General features: G+C 42.9%; 2 protein-coding genes across 4 annotated transcripts in view; one reads left to right on the top strand and one right to left on the bottom strand.

Moving 5' to 3' along the window:
• ATXN1 (ataxin 1) overlaps positions 1-27,788 on the bottom strand; it is a 344,115-nt gene that overhangs the window by 315,463 nt on the left and 864 nt on the right. For 2 of the 3 annotated variants that reach the window (XM_064423954.1, XM_064423939.1), the window contains exon 2: positions 25,981-26,079. The gene's annotated coding sequence lies outside the window, so the exon portion shown is untranslated. Of the gene's footprint in view, positions 1-25,980; positions 26,080-27,788 lie in introns of those variants that run through there. The other variant, XM_064423786.1, reaches the window with a different exon arrangement.
• STMND1 (stathmin domain containing 1) lies at positions 883-27,588 on the top strand. Its single transcript, XM_064424136.1, is given in 6 exon segments — positions 883-12,946; positions 17,538-17,692; positions 18,689-19,907; positions 19,910-19,998; positions 24,260-27,180; positions 27,309-27,588. Coding segments are annotated over 3 exon segments (300 nt in total). The 5' UTR covers positions 883-12,946; positions 17,538-17,692; positions 18,689-19,828; the 3' UTR covers positions 24,392-27,180; positions 27,309-27,588.

Raw genomic sequence — 27,788 nt, forward strand, 5'->3', positions numbered from 1 at the left:
ATAACTCCTGGCAGGACACAGCACTGCTGTGCCCGCTCTGCTGCGCCGGGAGCCCTCAGAGCCGCGGCCTGCGGCGCGCGGGGCAGCGCTGGGTGGGCGGCGGGGGCTGCGCGCCCCCTGGCGGCCGCGCCTGGCACCGGTAGGATCGCGCGCGAGACCCCGGTGCGGAAGGGCACGAGACCAGCCGCGAGACCCGGCGCGCGACAAGGCACGAGCGTCGGCACGAGACCGGGCACGGGACAAGGCACGCGCAGCTGAGCGCGACAGGGCACGAGACCCGCCGCGAGACCAGCACGAGATCCGCCCGCGCGACACGGCGCGAGCTTCGCCCGCGCGACAGGGCACGCGCAACTGCGCGAGACCCGGGCACGTGCAACTGCGCGAGACCCTGGCACGCGACAGGGCACGCGCACCTGCGCGAGACAAGGGCGCGCGATCCGAACTCGCGACAAGGCACGCGACCTGGGCACGCGAACCTGCGCGAGACGCTGGCACGCGACAAAGCACGTGCACCTGCGCGAGACACAGCTCGCGAAAGTCGGCCGCGCGACAGGGCACGCGCACATGCGCGAGAAATATCACGCGACAGGGCGCGCGCACCTGCGCGCGAGGCCAGCGCGTGACAGGGCGCGAGATCCGGACTCGCGCTGAGGCACGAGACCTGGGCACGCGCACGTGCGCGAGATGCGGGCACGCGCTGGGGCACGCGCACCGGCGCGAGGCCCAGGCACGCAGCAGAGCGCGGGACCGGCCGCGCGCTGTGGGCACGAGCGCAGTGGCCGCGGTGGCACCGGGCAGCGCCCAACGGCCGCAGCGCGCGGCCGCGGGCGGGGCCGGAGCAGCTGAGGCGGAGAAGCCCATATTATTGTATCCCAGCATTTATTATTCCTATTAATTATTATTATTATTATTATTACCAGCCTGGACCGCCGGCAGCGGCACTAAGCCGGCGCGGCCCAAGGGCAAGCCCTGGCGAGGAGGACGAGGTCAAAGAGCAAGCGATGTGAATTCCCTCGTCCCAAAACCATGGCGGAGGGGAAGGGGAAAACACAGCCAGCAGTAGAGCCGGCTCTTTGCCGAGTCCGAACCCCGGCGAGCAGGAGTGGTCAGAAAGGAAAATAAGCAGAACGGGCTGTAAGGGCAGAGGGAGCAGATGAGGGGAAGGTGCAGTGTCTGGGATAGCTTCAACTCCCACCCAGAAAGGGGGAATTTATTTTTTTTTCAGGCTGCGGGGCTGCTGGCACTCCCGGACACAGGCTGGCACCGCAGGTGATAACATCACCCCATGCCTATCTTGTCCCATTGGGAACCAACAGGCCAATTCCTCCTCCCCACTCCCAGACTCGTGGAAGCATGATTTTCAAACCATAGCCTGCTGCTGTAAACCTTTAATTTAACAAACTAAAATATTACAAGGTGTTACTATAATCTACTGGGACCTGTTGCTGTAAAGTGATTTTGACAATATCAAAACACAAGGAAAGCTCATGTAGCAAAGTCAAAACTATGTAGTAAAAAAATGAACATTTTAATCTGAAGTGTCAACTCTGTTTTTAATTTATATCTTACGATAATTGAAATTCAGTTTGGGCTTGTTTCTCATTTTCATTTAAAAGTTACATTCAGAAGCCATCAGGTGCTTGCTTCTGCTCTGGAAACATTCCCACACTTGCCTGTGCTTTCTCCTCAGCAAAAATTAGCACCATTTGCCTTCTTCATTGAAGCCCTCCATGCTGGAGAGGTTTCAGCAGGTTGGGTTTCCCCCACACAGCCCAAGGTCACATCGTACAGACTCAGGGATGTTACAGCTCCTTGTTTTCCATTAAGGAGTCCCATGGGGCTGGAGGCGTGGGCCTACCAGTACCATTTTAGCATCATAATCATCATATCCGTGAGTGAGCACAGCTTCCCTGCGATTTAATTTACTGTTCAAACAAGCACAAGCCTCACAGAACGTCTGCCCTCCAGTTACTCTAGAGGTAGTTCAGAGACACCAGCTTCCTAAAAGAGATTCAAGGACAGCCGAATAAAGCAATACAAAAAGTCCTGCTGATTTCCAAATCCCAACCACGGGAAATCTGAAGAAATAGTGACACGTCACTAGCACTACATGGAGATAAAGGAACACATACACCCCCCAAAAAACCCCAATACCAAACTTAAGTCTAACTGGTGGTGGGAACTTGCAGTTTTACTGACCAAAGTCCCACCAATGTCAGTGTGACAGAGAAACGGCAGAGCTATCTTGGCATCAAGTGCCCTACAGCATTCCTGAAGTTTTTCATAAATGAGAAAATAGCTGTCAACTTCTTACTGCTTAGAGACCCCAGCATTTTTAAACATGGGTGCTGATTCCTGCAGAGCAGATTCAAGTCCCATTTCAAGAGTCTTTCTTCTCTCATTTACATTTAGCATCTCCTTCAGAAGTCATCCCAGATCTCCAGAAGCCCATGGATCACCAGTTAAATACTTTCTTACACACCAGTATATGCTTCATAGCCTAGAAAACCTAGCACAACCGGGCAGGCAGCCAGAGTCTGTCTTCAGACTTTTTTTTGACTGGCATGACTTCACAGCATCCCTTTTATTTATTTATATGAGGTACTCTTGTGACAGAATGGGGAAGATATACACAGAGATGTTAAGTATCTGTTCAGCTCTTCCCCATCATCTGTATCATGCTGGCACAGCGCCTTGCAGAAAGCACTGGAGCCTATCCATTTGCATCCTTGGCTAGGAGTGCATTGCTAATCAGGGTAGAACGCACCGCCGGTGCATTCCTGTATTCCTATAAGCAAGTCCTTGGGATGTCATGCATGCTACTCATATATATGTAATTAGTGCATCAGTATTTATGCCTGAATATGAAATGCAGACAGATGTGTGTAGTACTTACTGACGTACCTCCCCCTGAGGAGAGGTATAAACAGGGAGGTGACTGAAACGATGTAAAAGTTCATACACATCTCTGAGGCTGCTCACTCAAGGACGTGCTCTGGGAATCAAGTGTGCAGACTGGAGTGCACACTCCTCATTCTAACTGCAGTCCAGTCTGTGCTCGTGCTTACTCCAGTCTCCTGCAGAATTCTTCATTCTCCTGCTTCACAGGCATATATTGGAACTATTTCCAATCTCTCGTGACAAGGGACTGGGAGAGAAGGAAGGCACAGACAAAGCAGGTTGTCCTGTGTTCTTCACAATACAGAACTGTGCTGTGAGGAATTAAAATATTACTTCCTACATATAAAACAAGCGAGTATGAGTTGGGAAGAGAGCACTGCAGAAAGACAAAAGCAGCAGAATGATGTGTAAGATCATGGGAAATCCTTCTTGAACAAATGGAGAGAAAAGCAGCCCAGATGTTTGTGAACTCCAGAAGAAGCAAGTGTGGCAGGGACAAACCCAGTTTCCCACTCTCTGCCATAACACCTCATATTAGGGTGACTAAAGCAACCAAGAAAAAAAAAAGGCAGTTTAGCATGATGTGAAATTATGCTGTGCTCATTTTTCTCTTTAACTTTATTTTCAGTTTTGTAATTAGCAGTTCATTGTGTGCTCTGCTAGAATCACAGTGTTTCATTTTCAGCACAGAGTGACTCAGGCAAGCAGCACCTCTGAATAGCAAGCAGAGTGCCACAGACAAACTCCTGGGTGCTCAGGGCTACCAGGCCATACTCCCCATCTCCCTGATGCTGTCAAGTGGGCAGCCACAGATAGGTTTTCCTCTGTGGGGTGTTAGCCAAAACCCTCTTCTCCTCCAGCCCTTGAGAAGGAATGACACAGCTCCCAGGCTACTGTCACCACTGATACCCCGCCCGCCATCTAGTTTTCTGGAAGCAAAAGTTAACTTTGCCTTTCTCTGCGTGAAGAATGGGGTGTGATGCACACACATACACATTAAATTCCTTGTTTAAAATCAAATCCTTTGCCACAAGAATATTTTAATGACATTTTTTGTCAGACGCCATAGATTGCTTCCTCTGTATCCTGGGAAACATTTGCCCCCAGTTTTCAGGCAAGCAGCCTGTCCCTGTGCTATCGGCCTACTCCAAAACTTCAAGACAGTGATAGAAAGAGGAAAAAACCCAACAAAACCCAACACCTCTAACTCTCCCACGCTGATTTTAGTACACATTATGTAGCTGGTAGACTAGGCTTTTGTACCAGAGGAGATTACCCAGGATCTGCAGTAGCACAGACAAGGATGTGCATGTATTCTGCTGCCTATAAATAGGCTCTCCACTTAACAAAAACACAACCCAAACAGGCAGCTGTTAACAACTAGACCACAGAGTCTAGGCAGCAATTGCTGCTTGCTGAATAAATCTGTGCAACCTACTCATGCTTCAATTGGCAAATGATGTACAGATTAATGTTTGATGAGAGGTGATAATATTAACATGATCTCTGAAGAGGCAGGAGTGAAACATGCTAAGCATGAAAACAATCTTTGAACTGCTGCTCAGCAGGGCTGCGAGTGGGGCTTTCCAGAAGCAAGGATTTTAACTCACAGCTTGCCACTGGCACTTTGGCAAGAACAGTGGGGACTGTCAAAGAGAGGAAGGCCATCCCCACACCTAGGGGACTGTCTTTGGCTTGAGGCTTACCTCTCTTTGGTGATCAGTTGACTGGTTATGTACTAGAGATTTAGCAGTACCTGGAATAGCTACAGGGGTATTCCAAGAATGAATGTACTAAAGACAGGACAAGCCCAACTCTTCTTCTAGCCCTAGATACAGTCATTGCAGGGCAGACTCGGGTCAGGGAACAGGAATGCAGACAAAAGTCTGCATTATGCTAAGCTCAGCTGAGTCTGACAGTTTTACAGGAACCAGCCCCCAAAGCTGTACTGTGGGTACTCTGCAAGAAAAGTAGAGTTTGATTGGGTCATGGGAGAGCCAGTGATTCTGGAGAACACTTTCTCCTTGGTGCAGACTACTTGCCAGCAGTCCAGAACCTCAGTGCCATTCCAAGTCTAATGTGTTGACCTGACTAAGGCAGGACAGAGATTCACAAGGCCAACCTGGTTTGAGTTCCTAATTTAAAAAAACAGCCAAACAAAACACCATACCTCCAAAACCCAAACAAACCAACAGCATCAAAACCAACTCCTTCAGCAAAATGTCCGAAACCTGCCTTAAGGCAGATTTTGATAATCATTTGGTCCAAAAGGCTGAGCAAGATGAGCCCCACAGTTTGGTAGGGGCCCTCTTATAGAGAACACAGTCCTTCTGCAGAAGCTGTGCCATGACAAACTGGTGGCTGACACACATGGACTTCATTTCAGTTCTGTGGCTGAGCTGGAGCTGAAGCTGCTGATTCATCTGGCTTGTATCACCTGTGCCAGAAGGTCTACACTCCTGGCAGGAACATCTACTTTTAAGTGTTTGAACCAGCCACACAACAGCCTCATCACATGAAACAGCAGCTTGGACATGAGAATATCCATGTAAATAAAATACAGCAGAACTGTACCTATGTCTTGTTCTTTTTTTTTTTTCTTTTTTTTTTTTTTTAATTAGGGTAACAAGAAGGAAAATCTTTACAGCTTAGTTATTTAAGCCCTGAGATATTTTCCATTAAGTATGCCAATACGGATTCCAGATTCAGGCCAGGCTTAGACTGCAACAACTTCATAGACTTCAGAAGCAAGACTCCAGTTTAGGTAAGCAAAGCAGAATTATGCCAAGCATTTGGAGACAGCAGCTATTACAGAAACAATCAAAAAAATTCATACACATCCAGAATGACCCAACAAAAAACTTAGAAATCCCTTAAACACAGGCACTGCTGAATTTAACCATGGTAAATCCAAATTGTGTCCTCTTCCTTCTCCACCTTGCTTTCAGCCAGAGGTTACTGCTCCTGTAATACGAGTGGAAAAACACTGCTCTTTTATGTAGTCTTCACAGGCAGCTTATGACAAAAAATATAAGGCTGTATGCAAGAATATAAGGCTATAAAAGATTACAGCAAACCCTGCCAGTTCTTACCTGTCAGAGCTCTTAGAGAAAACTACTAAGGCCACACTTTGAAATTTATTTTAGCACTATTTTTTTAAAGGCTGTCATAAAGTTTATGAAGGACAGAGTGCTTAGTCTTTCACCATCCAGTATGGACACCTGCTAACTAAGGGCAAACTGTGTTGTAAAGGTTTGCATAAAACGACAAAGTGCATTAAAAGCTTGAAATTCTTTTCAGTGGAAGCTAAATATAAGTCAATATATCTTAGAAGAAAAGCATGGGGATAGGGGAGGTGATTGATGGTGGAAGGCCAGAGGACACTTTTTACTACTTTTTGGCTGTGAGGCTCTCACCTGGGAACTGGTTTTGGCATCTAAAGATAGTTTTTCCAGAGTGCACATCAGCTAACAGTCAGTTCTAGAACAGGCTGAGTGTGAAACACCTTGAGAAGCTGACATTGTATCAAAAAGCCGTGTGTTCTCCTTAAGTGGCCACAACAGGAGTCCCTTTTAAACAACAGGAGAAATTGTCATGGATATTGAAAGGCTGAACAATTACTTAATTTACTCTGAAGAGAAACATTACTAGTACCATTATGTTGGTCATATGTTAAACCATGTACAGCACCTGAAGATCTATGGTGACAGGTAATTTAAACTAAATCACAGTCCCAAATGGTCTGGAATCCATTTGCAACATTCCTCTGCAAGAATGCAAGTTTCAGAGCTCAAAACATGACTGAATGACTTCATTGATATTTTTCATCTTTATAATGTGAACGCAACTGAAAATTCTTGCTCACAAATGCACAACAAAATATAATTTATGCTCCCACTATGCATTGTTATAAGTGCACCAGTACAAATTGCTAAAGCATTGCCAGCAAAGCTTTTCTAAAATTCATAAATGCTGGTTTCTTCACAGGTCTTCAAACTGCATTGAAATCCCTAATTTTCAAATGTTTTTTCTGTGTATATTTCAGTTTTGAAAAAAAACCCCAAAACCAGGTAAACAGAGTAAGCTGCAATTATGCTTTGCTTTTACAATAACTCTAGCACTTCTAATCAGGAAAATGCAGATATTGGATGCACTTGCCAATTTTAAACAGTTTTACATTTTACATATCTATTCTCTGATAACTGCTGAAATAATGTTCTTTAGTAACTAACTCACCAAATTCCACATGTTATCACCCTCAACAGCAGCATCTTCTTGGGCACACTAACTTCTTTTTGCAATAATGAAGCTAGTCTGCACACACGAAGAAAAGGCATAAAAATTCCAACAAACATCAGCCACACAATTTTTCTAGAAAAATGAGCAATTGAAACACAGGAGGCAAGATTTCTACTGTGTGTTTGCATTTTGCTTTTTCCATTTACTGCAGAAACAAACTGTTCTGTTGCACTCACATGGCTCTTCACCCGTTACACTTGCAAAACCCAAAGCCATTTGTGGAGGGAAATCAGTAGAGCAGCTGTCAACAGAAGAGTAAATGTGATGGTCCTGATGTCAGCACCCAAGCAAAACACTGACTTTGGAACTCCAGCAACCTGACAAGACTGTGAAAGCTCACTTCACCCTTTTGTTGTAAGGTTTCATGTTAGGATTTAATCTCCAATTGATCACACGTGTCAGAAAAGTGTGGGATTATTTTTAGTGCTTAGGAATGCAGCATCTTGTGCATAGAGAGAGGCAGTACCTGGTCAGAATCTGTTAAATCTTCAGGAAAGGGCTTTGAGCAGGAGTAAAGATGCAAGTCTTTTGCTATCTCTACACAGGGGACATTTTCCCTTCAGACTACCAGCTACTACATTTCAGTGCCCACTCTTCTGGGCACCTGACAGAAACAGTCCATGCTTTGCATTGTAATGTTTATTTCTAAAGCTGGAATTTCAAGCATTTACAGTTACAGGGCATAGCTTTATGAGCTCTTCTCCAATGAAATAATTTTTGTTGTTTGGTTTCAGACTGCTCCCCAGCACAACCTTGCTGACTTCTTTAAAAAAGCATGAAGCTGTGTCTGTGCTCCTCTGGTGGTAGTAGTTTGTCATCAGTCCTCACTTAATAAATTAACAAAGTCATCCATGAAGTGAGCTGGGGAAGCAGCATCATCCTGTGCTCTCCTGTGCAATGCTGCAGCACACTACTAAAAATAGCTGCTGCCTTTCACTCCAGAGATGGAAGCTTCCTGAGAACAAGGCATTTCTGTACTCGGGGTACATGCACAATATGCAGCACACTGGTATATCACCACTTGTCCATATGTAAAGTGAATAGATTTGCAATATTTCCCCAAACAGAAAGCTGTCCCAGCCACACAGCAAGTATGTTTCTAGTAAACACTTTTCGGCCTCCGCCCCACAGGCTTGAGCAGTTGCATTTTAACTCATGTTTTTTTAATTTTATTTCCACAACTGCCAAAGCAGTTCCATGTTTCTGCTAATCTTTTTTGAAATAGAAGGAAGTGAAAAATGTTTCAGGAGAAATTTTGGAACATCTTCAGATTATTTTTTTTAAAAAACATATTTTGTTTAAGTAGAAGCAAACAACAAGTTTTTGATCTCAGCTCTCACATACAAATCTGAACCGTTCCACATTTAGATGGGAAAATGGAATCAATCTATTTCTGAACAGAACTGGCTCTGGGCAAGGATAGGCAAAGCATGGAAGCCACTCACCCAGAAGAGGGCAGAATCTGGAGGGATGTTCCCTGGGCAAAGGGAAAGGACGCACTGAATCAAGGGATGGAAGAAGAGATCACAAAGGGTTCAAATATGGATACAGGACTATGAACCAGCCTGGGAATCTGAAAGAATTTGCTATTGAGCAGAGAAGCAAAGCTGTGGCACAGCTTCCTTAGAAGCTCTGACAATTTTGCATTAAACATCTGCTAAAACAGTATTTGACCACTGTGTCAAAAGGACATCTCTGATGTGTGACTCCCAGTAAGGACAAACTGCATTTGGCAAAGCAGTAAGCCACTCTGTGCCCATGCTTCTAGCAGACACAGGAGATGAGGAGTGCTGGCTCCCCCTCACTGCACAGCCAGTCTCCCAGCAGCACAGAAATGCCACCAGGAACTAGTAGCTCCTTACCTCACCACTTCTGCCTGCCAAGAAAGCATGAGAGCCCAGTGCTTTGCCTGTTCAGATTCAGGAAGAAGGTGTTTGAAGAGCTTTGCTCAGCACAGCCAGCATTCTGTGAACAGTGGCAGAGCTCGAATTAACTGCACAGACTTCATCTCAGCAAAATGTTTTAAAATTTTAAAAGTGCATGAATACTCCCAGTTAATCCATAAGGCAAAGAGCTGAATCACAGACTGTGACAAGGCAGTCCCTGGAAAGCAGATAGATATGTCATACACTCCATTTCTTATTCCAGGAGCATCCCAAGTCCAATGTGTAGCAAGCAGCTCTATATGCATATAAGCTGAAAGGAGAATGCCAGTTTCCAACACCCAGGAGGAATGTTCAAATCTGGAGTCTAATTAACTTCACAAATCTCCTTCACCCCTAGTGTAGGAAAGTTACAAAGGAAGATTGAGTTGACTGCATGCCAGACATGTAGATTCCAAACAATGACATTTCCCCTGAGCCCTCCACGAAGCTCAAACTGCAGTCAGGACAAGCAAGGACACCAGCTCACCCAGGCTTCAGGGCTGTCCACCAACCTGGGTCACTTCAGAGCCAGGTGGTGCTCTCTTGGGACTGTGCTTTTCCAGGAGCAGAGCTGTTCTCTCCCACAGAAGGAGCTCTAGCATCACAACAGAGCAAGGCTGATGTCTAGAACATTCCTAGTCCATTCCAGCAACTACAAGTGCTTGAGATCACAGGGCAATTTCATTCCCTTCAGAATAACTTGCCCCTAACCATAGTCTTATCCTAGTGATGAGGTGAAGCTACATCCACACTTCCTTCTCCATAAGCACAGCATCTCATGTACCTTGTACCAAGGACTGGAGAACTATTGCCAAGAGATCCTCTTGTCACATATCCCTCTGACCACACATGTGGGCACATCTGCAGGTTGGGCAGAAAAGTGATTGAGAGTAGCCCTGCAGAGAAAGACGTGGGGGTAATGGTTGAGGAAAAACTCACATGAACGCAGTGTGTGCTCACAGCCCAGAAACCCAATGGAATCCTGGGCTGCATCCATAGGAGAGTGGCCAGCAGGGTGAGGGAGGGGATTCTGCCCCTCTGCTCTGGTGAGGACCTCACCAAGAGTACTGCATCCAGCTCTGGGGTCCCCAAAATAAGAAGGCCATGGAATGTTGGAGTAAGTCCACAAAGCTGATAAGAGGACTGCCCCATGAAGGCTGAGAACATTGAGGCTGTTGAGCCTGAGGAAGAGAAGGTTGTGTGGGTACCTCATAGAAACCTTCCAGTATTTGAAGTGGATCTACAGGGAAGCCAAAGAGGGACTCTGTTGGGAACTGTAGTGATAGGACAAGGACTAATGGGTACAAATTGAAAGAGGGGGTATTTAGATTAGAGATTAGGAAGAAATTCTTTACAGTGAGAATGGTGAGACCCTGGAACAAGTTACACAGAGAAACTGTGGATGCCCCAACCCTGACAGTGTTTGAGGCCAGGTTAGATAAGGCCTTGGGCAACCTGGTCTAGTGGGAGGCATCCCTGTCCATGGCAGGAGTATTTAGACTAAATAATCCTTAAGGTCCCCTCCAAACCTTAACATTCTGTGATTCTAAGAGCATTCCCTATTCTGATAGGACTTTGGTTTGCCCCTGTGTAGGGGTTTGCACTTCCAGGTTCCTGTATTCCCTTAGGAAAGTGTATTCCAGCTTAGTTCAACAGTTTAAGAGGAAAAGCTTGGCAATTTCTACTGTACCTTTGAGAACTTACTCACTGGCTTAAAATCTGATGTCAAACCCGGCATCAAGTGATCTAGGTAAAATGGCATGGTTCTGAAAAGGCCTGGGGAAAAGGCCAGCTCAGCCCAAACTGATGCAACACTTCCGAACTATTCCCAACCCAGCCAATTAATGTGCATTGAATATTTTTGGAGAACAGATGCCACTACGAGTTATTTCATACCTGCATGGTGTCAAGTCTTCAGTGGCAGAAACACAAGCTTTCACAGAAAACAGTGACATCCGCCAATTCAAATAGGATCTCATTGAGACCAGTAGACATATTCAAAAGACTCGTAGGCAATTTCAGCAAAATGGAAAAGGCCTGGTGTATTAAGACTGAAAGCAAAAGGATCTAAAATAGCCATGAGGAGCTTTCATTGAGATCAGCTTGAGAGAGGAGCAGGAATTAACTTTTATTTGCTGGACAGGAAGGTAAGCAGCAAGTTTTAACAGAAATTTCCATTTCCTATTTGTCAGCCTTTTCTTAAACTGTTCCGTGTTCATGAGAAACTTGCAACTCCAAAGAGAACGCTTTAAGCACCCCGACTCCTAGTAGCAAATCAAGCAGGGTTTCAGTGCTATTCACTTGAATAGCATTCAGTCAGTCAGAGAAGCTGAAACAATAACATATGTGAAACAGCTTGAATCTTGAGGATATGATCTATACAGAATTAGTTAACAGAATTTTTTTCTTTAAACCCACACACTCGCCATAACATTCATTTAGTAAATCTGAATAAGAACTGCATTCAAGAGAACACAATCTGCATGTGAACATTCTGTGAAGAGAAGAATGAATTCCATGAATCAATAATTTGCTTCAATTGTCTTGGTTCTGTTTACTATCTACGCTATGTCTGATGAGCCTTAACTTATTAATGTTGGACATCCTCTGGTTTAAATCTCAGTATAAGGCTCCGACCGAACAGTCTGTGTTAACTTTGACTTCAAAGATAATTCAGCATCTGCAGAAGATTTTTCCAGATTGAGATGGACTTTATTAGCTCTGCTGTCATAAGTTCAGAAAAAAATATTTCTGCGTCATGCCAGTTTGAAGCAAGAGGCCCTTCATTCAATATCTCTTATTTTGCAAAACAATACTTTTTATATTATGTTGATATCATATATAGTATTGTAGTTAACATTAACATAATAATGATGACATATGTGCTATTACCATTACAACGTTGGCGTGTTGATTTTTAATATTGACAGAGCTGCCTGAAATATCTACTGTTTACAACATTTGTTCTAGCTAAAGAGATTTGGTAGCATTTGCTAATCAACTGCAACCACTTCCCACCCATAAAACTGATGCAAATAAGGGGAAAAACAGCTAGAGGGATCCAAAGACATAAACACTTTTACTTATAACTCTGTAAAGAGAAATCCCTCTCTCTCTCTCTCCATATGGCTTTCTCTTGGCTCTTAATCATCTTTTCATTTCTTTCCAGCTGGCTGTCTCACTATCAAGACCAACTTGCTATGCCAAAGTCAGCCTCAGAAAGATGAGAGCTGCAGAGTGGCATGACTGGATGCAGCAGTTTTTACTAGGGGCAAGTCTAGCATAAAGGGTGCATAGCAGGGTCACTTCACTTGCCTCACCAAGCAGGCCCTGCTGTGTTCCCAAAACACAGCAGCAGGTCGATGTTCACACTTTTCAGTAGCGGGAGCGAAGAGCAGCTACTACAATTGAAGCTACAGGGAAATTCTGCAGGCAGAAGTGTAATTACCTGAGTGGGAATTCTGGCAGAAAACCCAGACCTCTTTCTCTCCTTAAATAGAAACAAATACTGTGCAGTCACCATGGAGAGATTACGTACAGCATTTGGATCACATACAGCACTGAAATACAACACACACACAAGAGAGCCAGCCATGGAGCTGGTTTAGCAAAGCACAACCACGTCGGGTCTCCACTGACTAGAGCCACCATTTTAGCCATCATCCCAGTCTTACAAATATTAAGCTATCTGTCAAAATTCTCACTCTGCATTAAAGGTCAGCTCTGCAAGCTGTTTAGTCCATCTGGGAGTACCTAGAGCCTGACATGACATGAATGAGACAGAGATGGAAGCACTCACAAATTGATCTCCCACCACCCAGGTAAGATTTTAAATTAAGAATAGAAGAAAACCACAGGGAAATAAATGTCATATAGTGCCTGTGTGTGAAGGCCTGTTTGGATTTAGCTAAGCAGCCAGTCACTGAAGTGCAGCAGTTCTTGTACAGCCTGTAGAGGCTTTGACTTGCAAAAATTCTTAGTTTTGGTCCATGTCCGATACCTTTGGTTTCCAGTCATCCTATGCATCCAAGCCTACCTCCTCATCTTCCTCTCTAGCCCTTCCTTCCACTCATTCCACAAGCCAGCTCATTTTTTACCTACTGTCCCCAACAACCTCCAGACTCAATCCAGCTTCAGCCCCCCTTTCCAGGGGTGGAATTTTCCCCCTCTACTCCATTACCCATGTCCTCAAGCTTCCTTCTTGGGGCTGTGAGAGCACCCCAGGGGGAGTCACCAGAACACAGGGAAAACAAGAACCCTTCTCCTTCTTCAAGCACAGTATGGGCTGCAGTTTTGCAGTATTTTTGGCTTCAAACTCCCCTCCAAATGACTACTTGTGCTCAGTAGTTGTCAGGGCACTTCCTCTTTTGCCACCTGACTACTGAGTTTTCAAAGAGAATTATGGCTGCTCAGAGTCCCTGAAAAATACACCATCATTTTCTATTCTTCAATGTCAGCAGGATTGTTACCAGAATAAGAATCTCAGAAATTTGCCTCTCCCTTTCAAACCAGCCAACCTTTGCTTCGTTAATAGCTGCAGTCAGCTTCCAAACCTTAGAAGAATGTTTTTTATCTGCATACATGTCAGGGTGGTGATACTAAATGGGAAATTGTTCGCTTAGCAGGACTGGCAAAGCCTTGCTGTGTATCAGAAATGCCATTCCATGGAGAGTACTTTTCTCCCCTCTCTGCAGAAGTTCACTAATTTAGGTGCATAAAACAGAGCTTGATAAGGTCACAGATACCAAGATGTCCTGTCTCCCATTTAGTTTTCCCAAGCAACCTGCAAGCCATCAAACAGCTTCAGTTTTGGAAGTTTTGAAAACAACTCTCCTCATTTAAAAATAATCATACATTTCAATTTCCTCCAAATACCACTAGCAATTAAAGAAACAGCTTTCTGATTTTGTAGTGATTATTCCCCAGCAGGCACATCCCTGTGACTGGCCTTATTTTCATTCTCATAAGACAAAGCATGGAGAGACCTGCACTTTTTTCCCCCTTCCTGCCATTACTGGCCTTCTCACAGCTCCTCTTTCTCTCCAGTTTCCATGTTGTGCTTCATATAGGCTCTATTCCATGGGTCTTCTTAAAGGGAAATATCTTAATTTGTATTTATGAAAATCTGCTATTTTTTCACATAGAACACATCCTGCTGCCTTGACTGTACTGAAACTTGCTTATTTTTAATGTTACATATTAATGAAAATCTGCTAAAATGAGAGAAAGGATTTTCTATCGTCAGTCAGCATCAGCATGAGAGCAGTCTGCTCTTGAAAGCCTCTAGCTCCAATTGTTCAAAAACATACTGTTCACCATGTCAGTTGAATCATGTGCGTCAGATATTAAAAGTTCAGGCTCTAGGAGGACAAATCCTGTTGAGATCTGAGGAAGTTCTTTGCCATAAATATTAATGAGGGCCAATTTCATGCCACTTGTTACATCCCATGTACACTTACTTCTTCAAACTATCACTTGTCTTGTCTTTTATGTGCCAATAATCAATTTGTAAAGCATAAATCATAAAGCTTACCTAGTTTTTCATTATGCTACAGCCTATGATTTTGCGCTTAATCAATTTTCTTACTTTGATAAGTGACGTTATTTCCATTTTATCATCTTATCTGTATTTGAACGAACAAATAAAAGTCACCTCTTTAAAAGATGAAATTTTAATCTATTATTTACTTAAAACCAAGTTTTAGAACTGCACCATCACAGTAAGCATTTAATCAGAAATGCAAACAAGAAGCTCAACCTGTACATCCTGTTCTGCCCTTCATCAAGCATCAATCACATTTTGGCATAACCACATGCAATCTGCAAACATCTGCTAAAGAGAGAAAAAAGAACAGCAGCAACAACGAAATACCCACACACCAAAAGATTACTTGGCTTGCATTCCGTGTGCGTTCAGACTGAACACAAGAGTCAAATCCCTGTTGATCAGGGATGAGAAAGGAGCAAGATGTCTTGGAAGAGAGCTGTTTCTCGAGAGACAGCAGGTGCACTTTGGAGAGTGCCTCGCAGCACCAGGAGGCCGGCACAGGTAGGCACAGCCACACACGTGCTCCGGCACAGGCACTGCCTTGAGAGAACCTGGCAGCCCTACAGGAACCTTAAGGCAGCGCTTTGCACAGTCAGGCAGGGCGCTCTGGGGCAGGGAAGATCACTTCAGGCTCCCTGCCATGCAAATGAGTTTATTCAGCTTTCCAAGCAGAGCAGCTGAGAGCTTGGACTGGAGACAACAGGAATGCAGAAGGCTGCCTGCAGCCAGCCGGCCAGAGTGATCGCTGGGGCTGGAGTCACGCTGTCTCAGCAGTGGGGTTCATTCGATTCTGAAAGTCCACTGGCCTTACTATTTAAAAAGGACATTAGTCATGTAAACATCTCGGTTTCCCATAAATACACAGAAAATATGACAAGTTTTAAAGAAATGTTGCCAGAAGTCAGAGTAAGGTCATAAAGTGACATTCATTTGTTACCAGGGTCCCAGGAAGTTAAAAAAAAAATCCTCATTGTTATTAACAATTACTTGAGCTTTTGCTCCCCATCAAAAGGTTTTGAATCCTTAGTTCATACAAAGAGTCTTTCATGTAAATATTTGGAGGGAAAATATGCTCTTTCTCCTAACTATAACTAGCTGATGAGGCTAGCACAAGTGACCCAAAACATGATCTTCAACTGACAGCACTGACTTAACATTTCTCAGCTATCTTTTATAACAACCTCTTGAAAGCATAAACTATGGCTGCTTTTTTCTTTTTTTTTAATCTCCTACAGACATCTACTTCTAAGGATGTGAACAGGCTCAAACAGTAATCAAGAAATTGTACAATGATCTCAAAGGATGCTTAAAACATTTTTCCCTAGCCTGTCCCTGTCTCCCAATGACATTTTCTCCCTTTTAGAAGCTTGCCTTACTACCTGAAATTCCAGATTTAGAACGGATCTTTTTCCATGGCTAATGGTGTTGAAGTATACTTAACAAATTCAACCAGACATTGAAATGTGTGTGTTTTACATGACAGTATCTTGTTCATCAAACTGCTTGAGTTCCCATTGGAGGCTCACTAACAAACTGAATGCCCTGTAGAGAGTTGGGACTCCAAGACCAGCATCCCAGCTCAACAGATGAAACATACTCCCTCTCATCTTCTGAGAGGAGGGTCTGGACAAGGACAGTGATGTCTGTACGCCAGGACATAAGCAGAAAGCTTTCTGTGGAGTTATTTATTGTAGAAACAGGCCCTGGCAACAGTTAGACTCCATGGTGATAACAAATAACCAGGCTCTCAAGGAAGAATTTGGCATTCCTAATCCCTGGACTTGCAGCAAGGAGCAGATGGTCACAACTTCACCCTGGGCTACAACATTTCTATCCAGGCTGCAGTGGCAGAGCTGCCTTCTGAGGGCCTGCAGAACAACCAGGGAGTCAAAAGCCAGGTGGTGACCTCTTCCCCATGCACTCTGTCTGAAACACACTAGGAGATGCTTTAGCACACGAGTGTACCAGGAGGACATGGGCACACAGAGACATGGTTTTGCTGATGTTAGGAGTAGCTCTGGCTGTGTCAGGGAGCTCTTAAGGAGAAAAGCTGCCACTCACTCAGCTCAGTGCAATCTTTCTGCTACAGGGAAAGCAGATTCACCATTTGGCCACATGCATGATCTGATTTCATAGCACCTGAAAAGTTGATTTTCACAGTCTGTCCCACTTGCCTCATTAAAGATACAATTATAGACATTTATCTCCCACACCAGTGATGAATTACAACACTGCAGCAAGGTGGATTTTGCCTCAAAAAGTTATTTTGAGGCAAGGGGCTTATATAGATGCAAATATTATGTGTGTGTATATATATGTATGTATAAATATTGTGTACAAATATTATGTGTGTGTATATATATATGTATATATGTGAAGCCACTTTGTAAAGCTTACAAAGTTGAGTTGGCTTAAGCCCAAACATCCAGAGAAGAGACAAATAACATCTAGGCTCTAATCCTCCATTATTAGGAGGTTCAAAGCTATTGCTTAGAAGGTGCACAGGCTAACACCTTACCAAATGCTAGTTTAAAACTCAGTATTAAATTTGTAACCAATGTTCTGCACACAGAAGGCCCTTAAAGTACTGAAACAATACTCTCAATAGAGTCAAATGGATTGTGGCCACATTTAAGCTTAAAGTTATGCTTTGTTTTGAATTTGGTAAATAAAAAATGAATTTTGAAATGGTCCAAGAGACCTTCACTCACCATCCACCTGTGACAGAACATGGATAAGATCAGGAATGCCTCTGTCTTCACTGTACTCTGAACCTCACAGTTCTATAGGAATACTCTAGATAAGCTCCTTGGGCTTCTAAACATGTAAAGAGCTTTCTCATTTGTTTCTTCATCTTGTTGTAGACTGGAAATGACAGCATTGATGGAACAGAGACAGACCCTCACAGGCTGGGGCAGCTTGACTAAAAGGGACTTCGAAGGACAGAGCCCAACTTGAAGATGAGACAAGTGAGGAAATCTACCCCGAGGAGCCACCATGAAGATTTACTTCTTTTCAGGTAACCCAAGCACACATTAACAATAACTGAAGTTCGTAACAGCTTCACAAACACAGACCTAGGAGGAAATAATCTTGAAGGTCTACTGCTACAGCCAACTTCCACACTAGGAATTGTCCATGCTGTGACACCATGCAGACTGAGCTCTTAGCACCGGTTTAAAACCATGCCATACTAACACAGAGTAGCTGATGATTATGTTCTTCAGCATGACTCAACCCTCACTACCAGAAGAGGAAGTAGGGTCTGCACTTTTCTTGGCAGATGCCTGAAACAGACCAGGAGAACAAACCCAGCCTTGTGCCCAGGGGTAGCCCCCTCTAACTGGGATTACAGTACATTGGGAAGGGAAGGTGCCCCAGGAGGGCTCTCAGTCTGGTGTTACAATGAGCCAGTTTTTACTGCAGCCAATACAATGCCCTGACAAGCAGCAGGTAGAGACAGTAAGTAAATACCCTGTTATTTCTTCACGTTTGCAACCAGAGGTTGCAAGGCCAGTTATAATATTAAAAAAATAAAAACATAAAAACTCCAGAAATCATCATGGCAACAAGCAAATGTGTGCAAAGAATTTTTTCTTTCAAATGCAAGTGAGCACTTAAACCCAAACTTTTCTATAATCTTAAGATACCATTGCAGTAAGAGTTGCTAATGGAAAAGCAGCACCATTTTCTGGTTTATTTGAGCCCCCTTATTTCAAAGTTTAAATCTTGTATTTTTCAAGTGCTGTGAACACCTTATGTTTCACAAACATGCTAAATGGAGTATCTACAGTGGTTCTTTACTCTTTATAATAAATAAAAATTGTAATAAAGTATTTCAAATAGAAAACAAAAAGAGTAATTAGTGGTGTTTGTTAATCATTAAAAAGACTTAACTCCCAATACCACAGAAGGATGTGATGAAAGGATTTTATTTCATATTGAACAAAATTATTTGCTTGTTCTGAAATGGTTTCATTTCATTTTAACCTCTCTTTCCTATCACTTTCTAAAGGATAATTTCACAGGAAATTTCTAAACAGAAAGTTTCGAGATCATGCTTCAATCTTCTTCTTCAACACCAAAAAAAGACATACCGTACCAAGATACTTCAACCAGATTTTTCTCCTGAATGGATTGGTAAACCAGTACAAATTCACATCACTTGTCAGCATTGCCCACTCATCCTGCTTTTATTTTTTGCCAGAATGCGTTTTGCTGTATACTGGCTCCTGACATTTGCATGCTCTGACTGACAGCTGAACCCCAGTGCTTTTTGGGTAACTGGTTCGGTTATTTTAGGAGCAGTACAAAGTCAGCTACAGGGTGGTAGATGTTCTGTATTTTTGTTTTACAACTGAAAAATAAGACAACGTTGTCATACTCACGCTGCTTATGAAGACTGGCAGACGTCAAATATCTGCAATTTTGATTTGGTCCAGGCATTTGTCATACAAGAGCTCTCACTTCTGCCAATAGAGACTGGGCAGATGGTAGAACTGTCAGCTGAGGGCTTCAAAACACGATGGGTCTTGGCCTTAAAGTTGCTCATTGTTTATTCATGTCTAATATGTGGAAGCTAAACAGACACTCAGAAGAGTTATTTGATAACTTGTTTTTTAGTCCTAATGCTGTCTATAAATATATAATTGTTGAAATGCTTATGATCAGACTCAAATGTAGCAATGCTGTTGCAACAAAAATCACATACCACAAAAACGCATGAAAGTTTGGGTCCATTTAACAGACAAACATAGTGATCTTTACAACATGGCTCATTAATAGGATTTTACTACACCATCCTAGCCTGGCTTTCTTCAACCAGATCACAGAACCCTTAAGAATTAAAACTGTCAAGAGCTCCTATGGACCCTCTTTGGGAACATGCTCAAAAATTGGCTTCACAGGTCTCCAGCATAAGCTGCCGTGCTTTCCAGAATGTACCGCTCTGGGTGTAACTGGACTAGGCACCTGCACCATTCTTCAAGCCACTCAAATGTTTAATGCAAACTTTAAGCAGAGAGGAGAGGCACCAGCTGGCCTTCTCCACTGGACAGTCTCACTCTATGCAACATCTTAAACAAAAACTCTGGCATTGGAAATACATCATGAAGCTTTGCTTGAATACCAAGTGCTGTACAAGTATTGAGTCTTAATGTCTACATCTTTTGAAGACACACTGTTCACCAATGAGTTCATCAGTAAATCATCACCCTTAGAGGAAAGAGAGAGGCAAATACCATCATTCTTGAGGAGTTGAGGATGCAGGGAATAATCAAGAGTCAAAGTACCACTGCCAGAACTGTAGAAGCATATGAGGACAAGGTAAGTTCACATGAAACAGGACTCCTGTTACAGCTCTGACTCTGCTGTGAGCACCCCGAGATGCAGCTTTGGCACACTAAGAGCATCATCACACATTCATCCTCTAAGACTTCTAGAAGCAAGTTGTTTAACTGCATTGTAGGATCGTTAATACAACAGAATTTGGCAATAGTTTCCAGTTGTTTACAGCTTCTGGGCTTGTTTCAAATGTAGACAAGGGAAATAACAGTACTAATAACTTGCTCTTTGAAAAAACTCACTGGAAGTGCATGCCAGTAAGGGATACAAGCTTGCTTCTCAGGCCCATGAAACTAGAAATGCTGCTATCAGGACTTAAAATGACACTTAAATGAAGACATCAGAAATCTCTAACAGCAACACTTCTGAGAAATCTACAATTCATTTTTGATCTCAACCTAAGAAACCATTACAAAATTGATTTTTTAAAAAAATATAGAACTGATATTTGACTAAGAAGCTAGTGCCCATTTTCTTTGCATTCTGAATGACAACCTGTGGTTTATTTTGGCTTCTGAACTCAAGTTTTTATTTTGTTGTCAAGCATTGTGTTGAGGATCAGATGCCTCTCCTAGATAGGCTTTTGAGTACAGATGCCAGGAAAGAGAAGGTCTGCAGGACATCCGTAAGCAGTTTAAAACCTGTATTTTATATATGCATTGTTCAAAGCATGATCCCACCACTGCTTGAACACCGGAACAATTCAAGCTTAAACCTGGGATGATTCTGAGTAACTTTATCATTTAAGGGAAGCCATTCACACATCCCTAACCTCAGCCACTTATATTATTGAAAAGAAAAATCAAACAGAAACTTTCATATTCTGTGATTCTGCAATGAGAAGGACTAAACAAGCAAGGGCTGCATTACAGTCTGGCCACTGCTGCTGCCTGTCCGGCACTGCCTAACGCATCTCCTATTACCAGCACTTTGGAAAATGGGGATAGAGGGTCTCCAAGCACAGCTTCTCTATAGCTTTTACTTCACGCAGATTTTTGAGTATCCAAGAGGACTGGCCCCTCTGTGGCTAAATTTAGGTAACATACTGCAGGCAGGTTTTTATATTTTTCCCCTTCATAACAGAGGCAAGTGTCTGCTCTTTTTCTCCTACTGTATTAAAAAGCTGCCTGGTATTAAATTACACAGTCTCTTTTATTGACAGAAACTCAGTCTTTGCTATTTCTCCTTAGAGAATTTCTCTTCTCCCAACAGGAAGAAAGCACTTTTTTCAGTCTTAAAATGAGTACAGCTTTTAAAATGAACTTCATATTTTTCACTAACAAAGCCAACTTTTCCAAGCAATACTTTATATTTGAGCTGGGCCCACTGCTGGGTAGCCTACAAGTGAAAACATAAATCTGTCACTAGCTGTTAACTATTAGCCCTCCCTTAGCAGCAATAGAAAACTCAGCCTGTGCTACCTTCCTTGAGAACAACTTACTCTATTAAAGCTCAAATCCAGCAGATTTCCTCTGAACAGACAGATTAAATGCATCAAACACAGACACAGCAGAAAAGGTGTAGTACCTGGACATATTGCAAATTACAACATGCAGCTCTGAATTTTGCTCATTAACACACAGGTAAATTCACATCTGAAACTTTGGAACTGACCAGGAATAACCATAAATTTATGCCAAGTTTCAGTCCTAGCACTACCTTCAATGAAGAAATGAATCCATGGCCCTCACAACACTATAAACGGTGAGTACAAACAGGTTTGAGATTATTTTTACAGTAATATTAGGGAGAGAACATTGCTAGAGCTTTCCCTTCTTGTACATTATTGGAAAAGCAAGGCAATGCCAATATCTGGGAAGAAGGATGCATCTGATTCCATTATATCAGAAGGCTGATTAATGTTCACCTCATTGTACTATATTACACTGTACTATATTACACTACATCTAAACTGAAACTGCACAAGCACTCAACAAAATCTTGTGACCGTCTCCTGACTGACCATCAGGACACAGCTTGCAGAGATTGGTCAAGAAAACAAAGCACTCACACCAGAATCCAATTACCAAATCCCTTCAGGTAAACAGTCTTCCATAATGCATTCCACTTGTGCACAAACACAGGCGCAGCAAATAAGAATTGCTTTGATCATTCTCTTCTCTGCTTCTCTCAGCTTCAGAGAATATGAATCCCACAGTTCATAGTTCTGCTTCATGTAAGTATCTGCATCCCTTAAGCCTTGGCAGCATTACCCATCTTCTCTAGATTTCCTGCTACAGCCAACACTGAAACAGCCATATTAGAAGGTTTGGTCTTCTGACCATCCCTTACTTTATCCTGAACAAAGCAACTCAAAGCAGTACAGGTTAGGATGCCTTGTTACACTTTTTTCTAAGCATTACTGCTCTAAAGGAGCAGCACCTTTGAATGCAACATTTTATGGATCTAGCATAACAAAGCCGAGCCATGCACACCATGTATGGAGGATAAATCAACCTCTACAATTTTCACAGTGGTTCTTATATAAAAAATGCTAGCAGAGACAGAGCTTTCACCTAAGACACAGATATCTAATCTTCTTTCCATTATTACATTTTAGTAACTGCTGGAAGTTGGGAGCACGGGGAACTTCTTTAACCCTTTATTGCTTCAAAGACATTGTTTCTCATGGGGTATCTCAAGTAGGGAGAGATCCATAAAAATCATTGAGTCAAACTTCCTGCTTTTTGTAGACTACCAAAAACTGGACCACATGACTAAGTGCCATTCAGATGCTTCTTGAACCCTGACTGGCCTAGTGCCATGAGCACTTCCCTGGGGTGCCTGGTCCAATGCCTGCTCACCCCCTCAACAAGGAACCTTTTTCTAATGCCTAAAGTATCATTGTGATGTCAAACCTAAAAATGTTTAATTCTCACCTCTGAGGAGTTACATCAAACTCTTAATAGACACCCCTGCTCCCAGAAGTGGCAGGAGTTGAATTACAGGCAGAACAGGATGCTTTAGTACACTAACAGCTGTAGGATGTCATTTATCAGGTACCTTTTTTCCTAGTCTACTTTTAAAGGCACTCCTACATGTGCAAGCTTTTGGAGGGTAAGGAAAAGCACCAAAAGCTGTCATTTCAAATGGAACGGTCTGTGGGAATTTTATCTCCTTATCATGAGTTATCATTTACAAGGAATATGCTCAGGTTATTTTAGTGCTTCTTTTGCTGGTAGCTTTCAGTGTGGGTTCATTGAAGCTATGAGGACTCTTGATCTCCAAAACTGTTTAGCTCAAAGACAAGTTCTTTTCTTAGCTTGTATAGACACAGAACAATCTGGAAATCAACCTGCTTGCTGAATACTCTGCTTTGTTTGGATATATTGGGAAGAATTTTCCAACCATCTCTTTCTATGCAGTCCACGGTTTGTCTTGGGTAAGGAATAACATGGTCAGTGTGCAACACCTTTGTACTTTCACTGGAATGGTCTTTCTCGTTCAATAGAAGAGTTTCTATTTTTTTAAAACCCCTTTTGATTCATTTTTATGATGACTGAACATTGCTTTGTTCAGACTTTTTGTGCCATCTGCATTCAGAATGTCTCCTTTGTATATCAGTTTTCTTCCTACTGATTCATGCTCCACCTTCATCTCACTTCATGAGTCATCTTCGCTACTATTTGCAGCACTGAACACTTCTGGCAGTGAGGCCTGACTTCTAGAGTTATTTATGGTAAAAAAGGCTGAGGAGCAGATAACTCAGGAAACTTGTAACAGGATAGTGATTACCTCAACCCTAAGTCCTCGGTGTGGGTTTAACACTGCTAAACCTCACATAGAAAATGGCAGAATTCGGCCTCCTGGCTAATCACATAATCACCACATCTTTCAGGACTAAGTGCTGCCCTCAGCAGCAGGGCTGTAGGACTGGGCTGCTCATTTGTATGCAGCAGAGACCAGTGTTATGATTACTAAGCTTTAACAAAACCATTCTTAAATCTCCAGTGATAAAGTAACTTCTCTAAATCCTCAGGACCTCATTACCAAATCCCCACGTCTACTGGATGTACAGCAACATTGCAAGCTCCACAGGCACATCACTCCCCAGCAATGGGGAATTCTCACTGCAGACAACACTCCCTCGTGAGTGAGCACTGAGGTTATTAGCACATCATTACTTCTAGGCTTTCACTAGTCCATCACCTCCATGCATAAAAAAAAAAGGCAGAAGGCAAGCAGCAAAGTGTCACCCCAACAACAAAATATAGCCTGCTGAAGGCTTTTAATGTCTCTACAGAGAGATGCCCTGGCAAAGACACTGAAGAAACCCCCAGCTAGGCTGGAAGAAAAATTTGGAAATGAGCAAGTGGGTGATTTTACAGTGAAGGACATGAAACCTTCTGCTGAAGCAAAGAAACACATCATCTAACTCCGCTGTGTATTTTTCCTGTTTGCTTTATCAGCCGAAACCCTCTACTTTTTTATAAATCAAGCTAATGCAGACAGTTAATGTACAACCTACTACCAAAATATGATTAACTGCAGTACAGTTGGTCTTATATTCATCTCAGAGATGTTGCAAGTCCAGGTTTTTTTGCTGAAAGCCTGGAAGATTACTCTAAAAATATTCACAAGAGAGGAAACTTCTGGAGCAGTCTTTTTTTGTTCCTACAGCAAAAGATTCACAGCCCATGGACACCAGAACAAATTGACTAAATTCAGTGATAACTGGAGTATTCTTCTGATCACATTTGGGGTAGAAAGACAGAAAGAATTGCTGCATGTTTTTGACAAATACCTGCTTTCATCCCTCATTACAGAGCATTGAGCATTTTGTTGTTTTGTTCTAGGTTAGGGAAGAGGAACTGAACAAAATGCCACAACACATTATATAATTTCCACACCCCCCCCCCCCCCGCCCCCCAGAAACTGCTCACCAAACCACAAGTAAACAGACTGAAAAGGACTGCCCAGGTTTTGAAAGTCAGGGAGGTACAGAAGACACCCTCAGCCCTCACCATAGATGCTGAGCCAGGGCTGCTGCTGAAGGAAATAACTGCAGTAGGCAGAACAATTTTACTGAGGGGGACACTGTCACTGAGTCTTGGTAACTTACAGCTGCATCAATGAATCAACCTGTGTCTGTCTTGCAAAATGAAGAGCTGCTCTGTTCCCTGCAAATGTCTTTTTTGAGGGCATAAGTAAATGATTTATCAGGGGGCACAGCTGAGTCTTGCTGCTACCTGTCTCACCTGGGAAAAGGTATCTAATCTGTGTGTAACAACACACTAATTAGAAGAAACAGGTGAGAAGAACCAGGAAGAGGCAAATCAGTAATGAGCCAGTCGCTAAGTTCAAGCACACACACATTATCATGAGTCTATAAAATTGAACTTACTATTATTATATTATTAAATTTATCCAACTTCTTTAATGACTCTATAAAAAGATTCCCTGTTCCTAGGGATCAGGTGGTTGGAATCACATTGTATGCACACAAGAAGACACAAAAGGAGCACACAGGGAAAAAGCCTTGACCAGCAGGGATTTAGAGCAGTAGAAAAACATGGTGGGACCCTAAGAATTTTAACTTACTGTGCAGAGAGACTGGCAGAGAGGCGAGACCTTCAGACAGTAAGGTGAAAACAGGCCCCAAGAACATTTATTTGACAAGCACTGAATATATGAGAAAACAACGAATGGGCTGAGATGTACAGAGAACAGGTGAGTTGCAAGGAGATTACTCTTTCTATTCCAGAGTTGTATATCTGGTCAGTTTCTTGACTTTGGAATCCTCTATGCCCTACCTTGAATGGGCATAAAACATTCACTACAGCCAGCTCTTCCAAAAACAAGTACAGCAATTATGCCATTTGCAGTCTTCCTGCTATCAGCCCTGCCATCACCTCCTGGTCCATGCCCACTTCCATTTGGGCCACTGGCTTTGCCCACCTCCCTTCCTCACCAATCTCACACCATGCTCACCTCTGCTCCTGGCCTGGCTTTTTACTTTCTTACCTTCAGCTACAGGTGACACATTCTTCCTTTCCACTTTCCCAGCCAAGGAAATCCAGCTGCAGTACAGGACCACTCTCCTCTCAAATCACAGGCCAAGCACTGCAGAACAGATTAAAAGATAGCCCCGATTTTTACAGCTTTGTGACAGTTCTCCTATCACTCTTAGGAATAAAAAAAGCTTTCCTGCTTTTGCCTCTCTTGACAGACTTGTACTAAATCACTAAGGGGAGGAGCAAGAGATCATCTCGTTTCCTAAGCAGCTGGGTTCCTACCTGAGAACATGAGAAAGGCAGCCCATTACCTAGAGCCTACTCTTTCAGCCCACCTCCAGGCCTGGTCCACTTGGCATGTTTTTTTTTTAAAAAAAGTATTAGCAATAGAGAAGAAAACCTGAAATCACCCTGTGTTGCCTGGAAAGAACAATGGAGAAACAGGAAAATGAGGAAAAAAACCCTTAGAAAATAGAGGAACCTTACTCAGCTGGTTCAAACCTTTCCAACAACCTGACAAATAGGAAAAGTAAGAGACCTGAGGAAATGTTCTCTCTACACAGTTAACCCAAGTTGTTCCTTGAATTTTGTTTCTTAGGTACATTTAGCTAAGGTTATCTAGTCAGGTATAGAATAAAAACTGTTGTATGCATATGCAAGCATCCATACAGACTGTTGCACTGAGTTAGAGTAATCTGCCTGTGCTGGCAATGAAGTTACTCAAGTGCTAATAGTGCCTTGCCATGGTTTCAGAAGGGCAAATGACTGTCTCTGCAGCCAATGCAGTTTCTTCCATTATTTCCTGGACAAGAATTTTAACTCCCTGCAGCACAAAACCCCATAAACTCCTGATGATATAGAGAAAAGCACAGCATCGGTAGAAGTGTGCTTTTGTAGCAGGACCACTCGTGGTGCTGTCTGGCTCATCTGTGTGTCACACATGATTGTTAATCTCTCAAATAAACTATTCAGCAGAGATACCTTGGAAAAAGCAATGAGTCGTGTAGGACTAATAGCAGGCTACCTCAGATAAACTCCCTAGAATCAAAGACTTGAGATGAAGCTGGGGCATGGTGTAGATCAGCTGCTGGGCTGAGAAGTGATGCTGTCTAGCTTGTCAGCTTTACTTGGGGAGGGCACAAATCTGTTTCAGAAGTGAAACACTCAATTCTTCATCCTGTGCACATCCAAGGACTTAACCCCAGAGCAGGTAAGTTTTCCACGTGCATCTACTGGGGCACGGTTAAAGTAGGTAGCCTGGTACATGCTTTGTGAAGGGGTTGTTGTGTTGTCTGCCTGACTCCATTAGACCAGGGGGAGTAACATTCCAAGAAGTAGGATGCTTCTTGGAAGAGGCTGAATACTGTGTGGAAGGCAACTTCAGAAAAAAAGCCCACATGGATTTCTCCTTTTACAATCTTCACAACAACTTTAATTATTGCCTTGATTAGGAGGATCTGCTGAAACCCACAATTTCATGCTTTTTCACACAATAAGCTTCTGAGCCTCTTCCTGCATTAAAAGATACAAACTCTTGGCTGGGCACACAGTTTAAATATTTTCTGAATTTAGAAATAATTTTAAAATAAAGACCAAATGTCTCTGTTGAGTAAACTAATTTCTGTGTTATTAATAAGAGAAGCAGTTAAAGCCTGCCGTATTGAATTGAACTGAACACTGATCTAACTCCCACTGAAAACCATCCATGTCTTTCCATTACTTTCAGTGGATGTTGGACTTCTGTCTTGATGCTTAAGAGAATAGCTAAGCAGGGAGAACTAACTTATATTTCTGAGCAAAGAAACAGCTTGCTGTTTT

The sequence above is a fragment of the Passer domesticus genome, chromosome 1 (genome assembly GCF_036417665.1).
Source record: "Passer domesticus isolate bPasDom1 chromosome 1, bPasDom1.hap1, whole genome shotgun sequence".
In the NCBI taxonomy this organism is placed as follows: Eukaryota; Metazoa; Chordata; class Aves; order Passeriformes; family Passeridae; genus Passer; species Passer domesticus.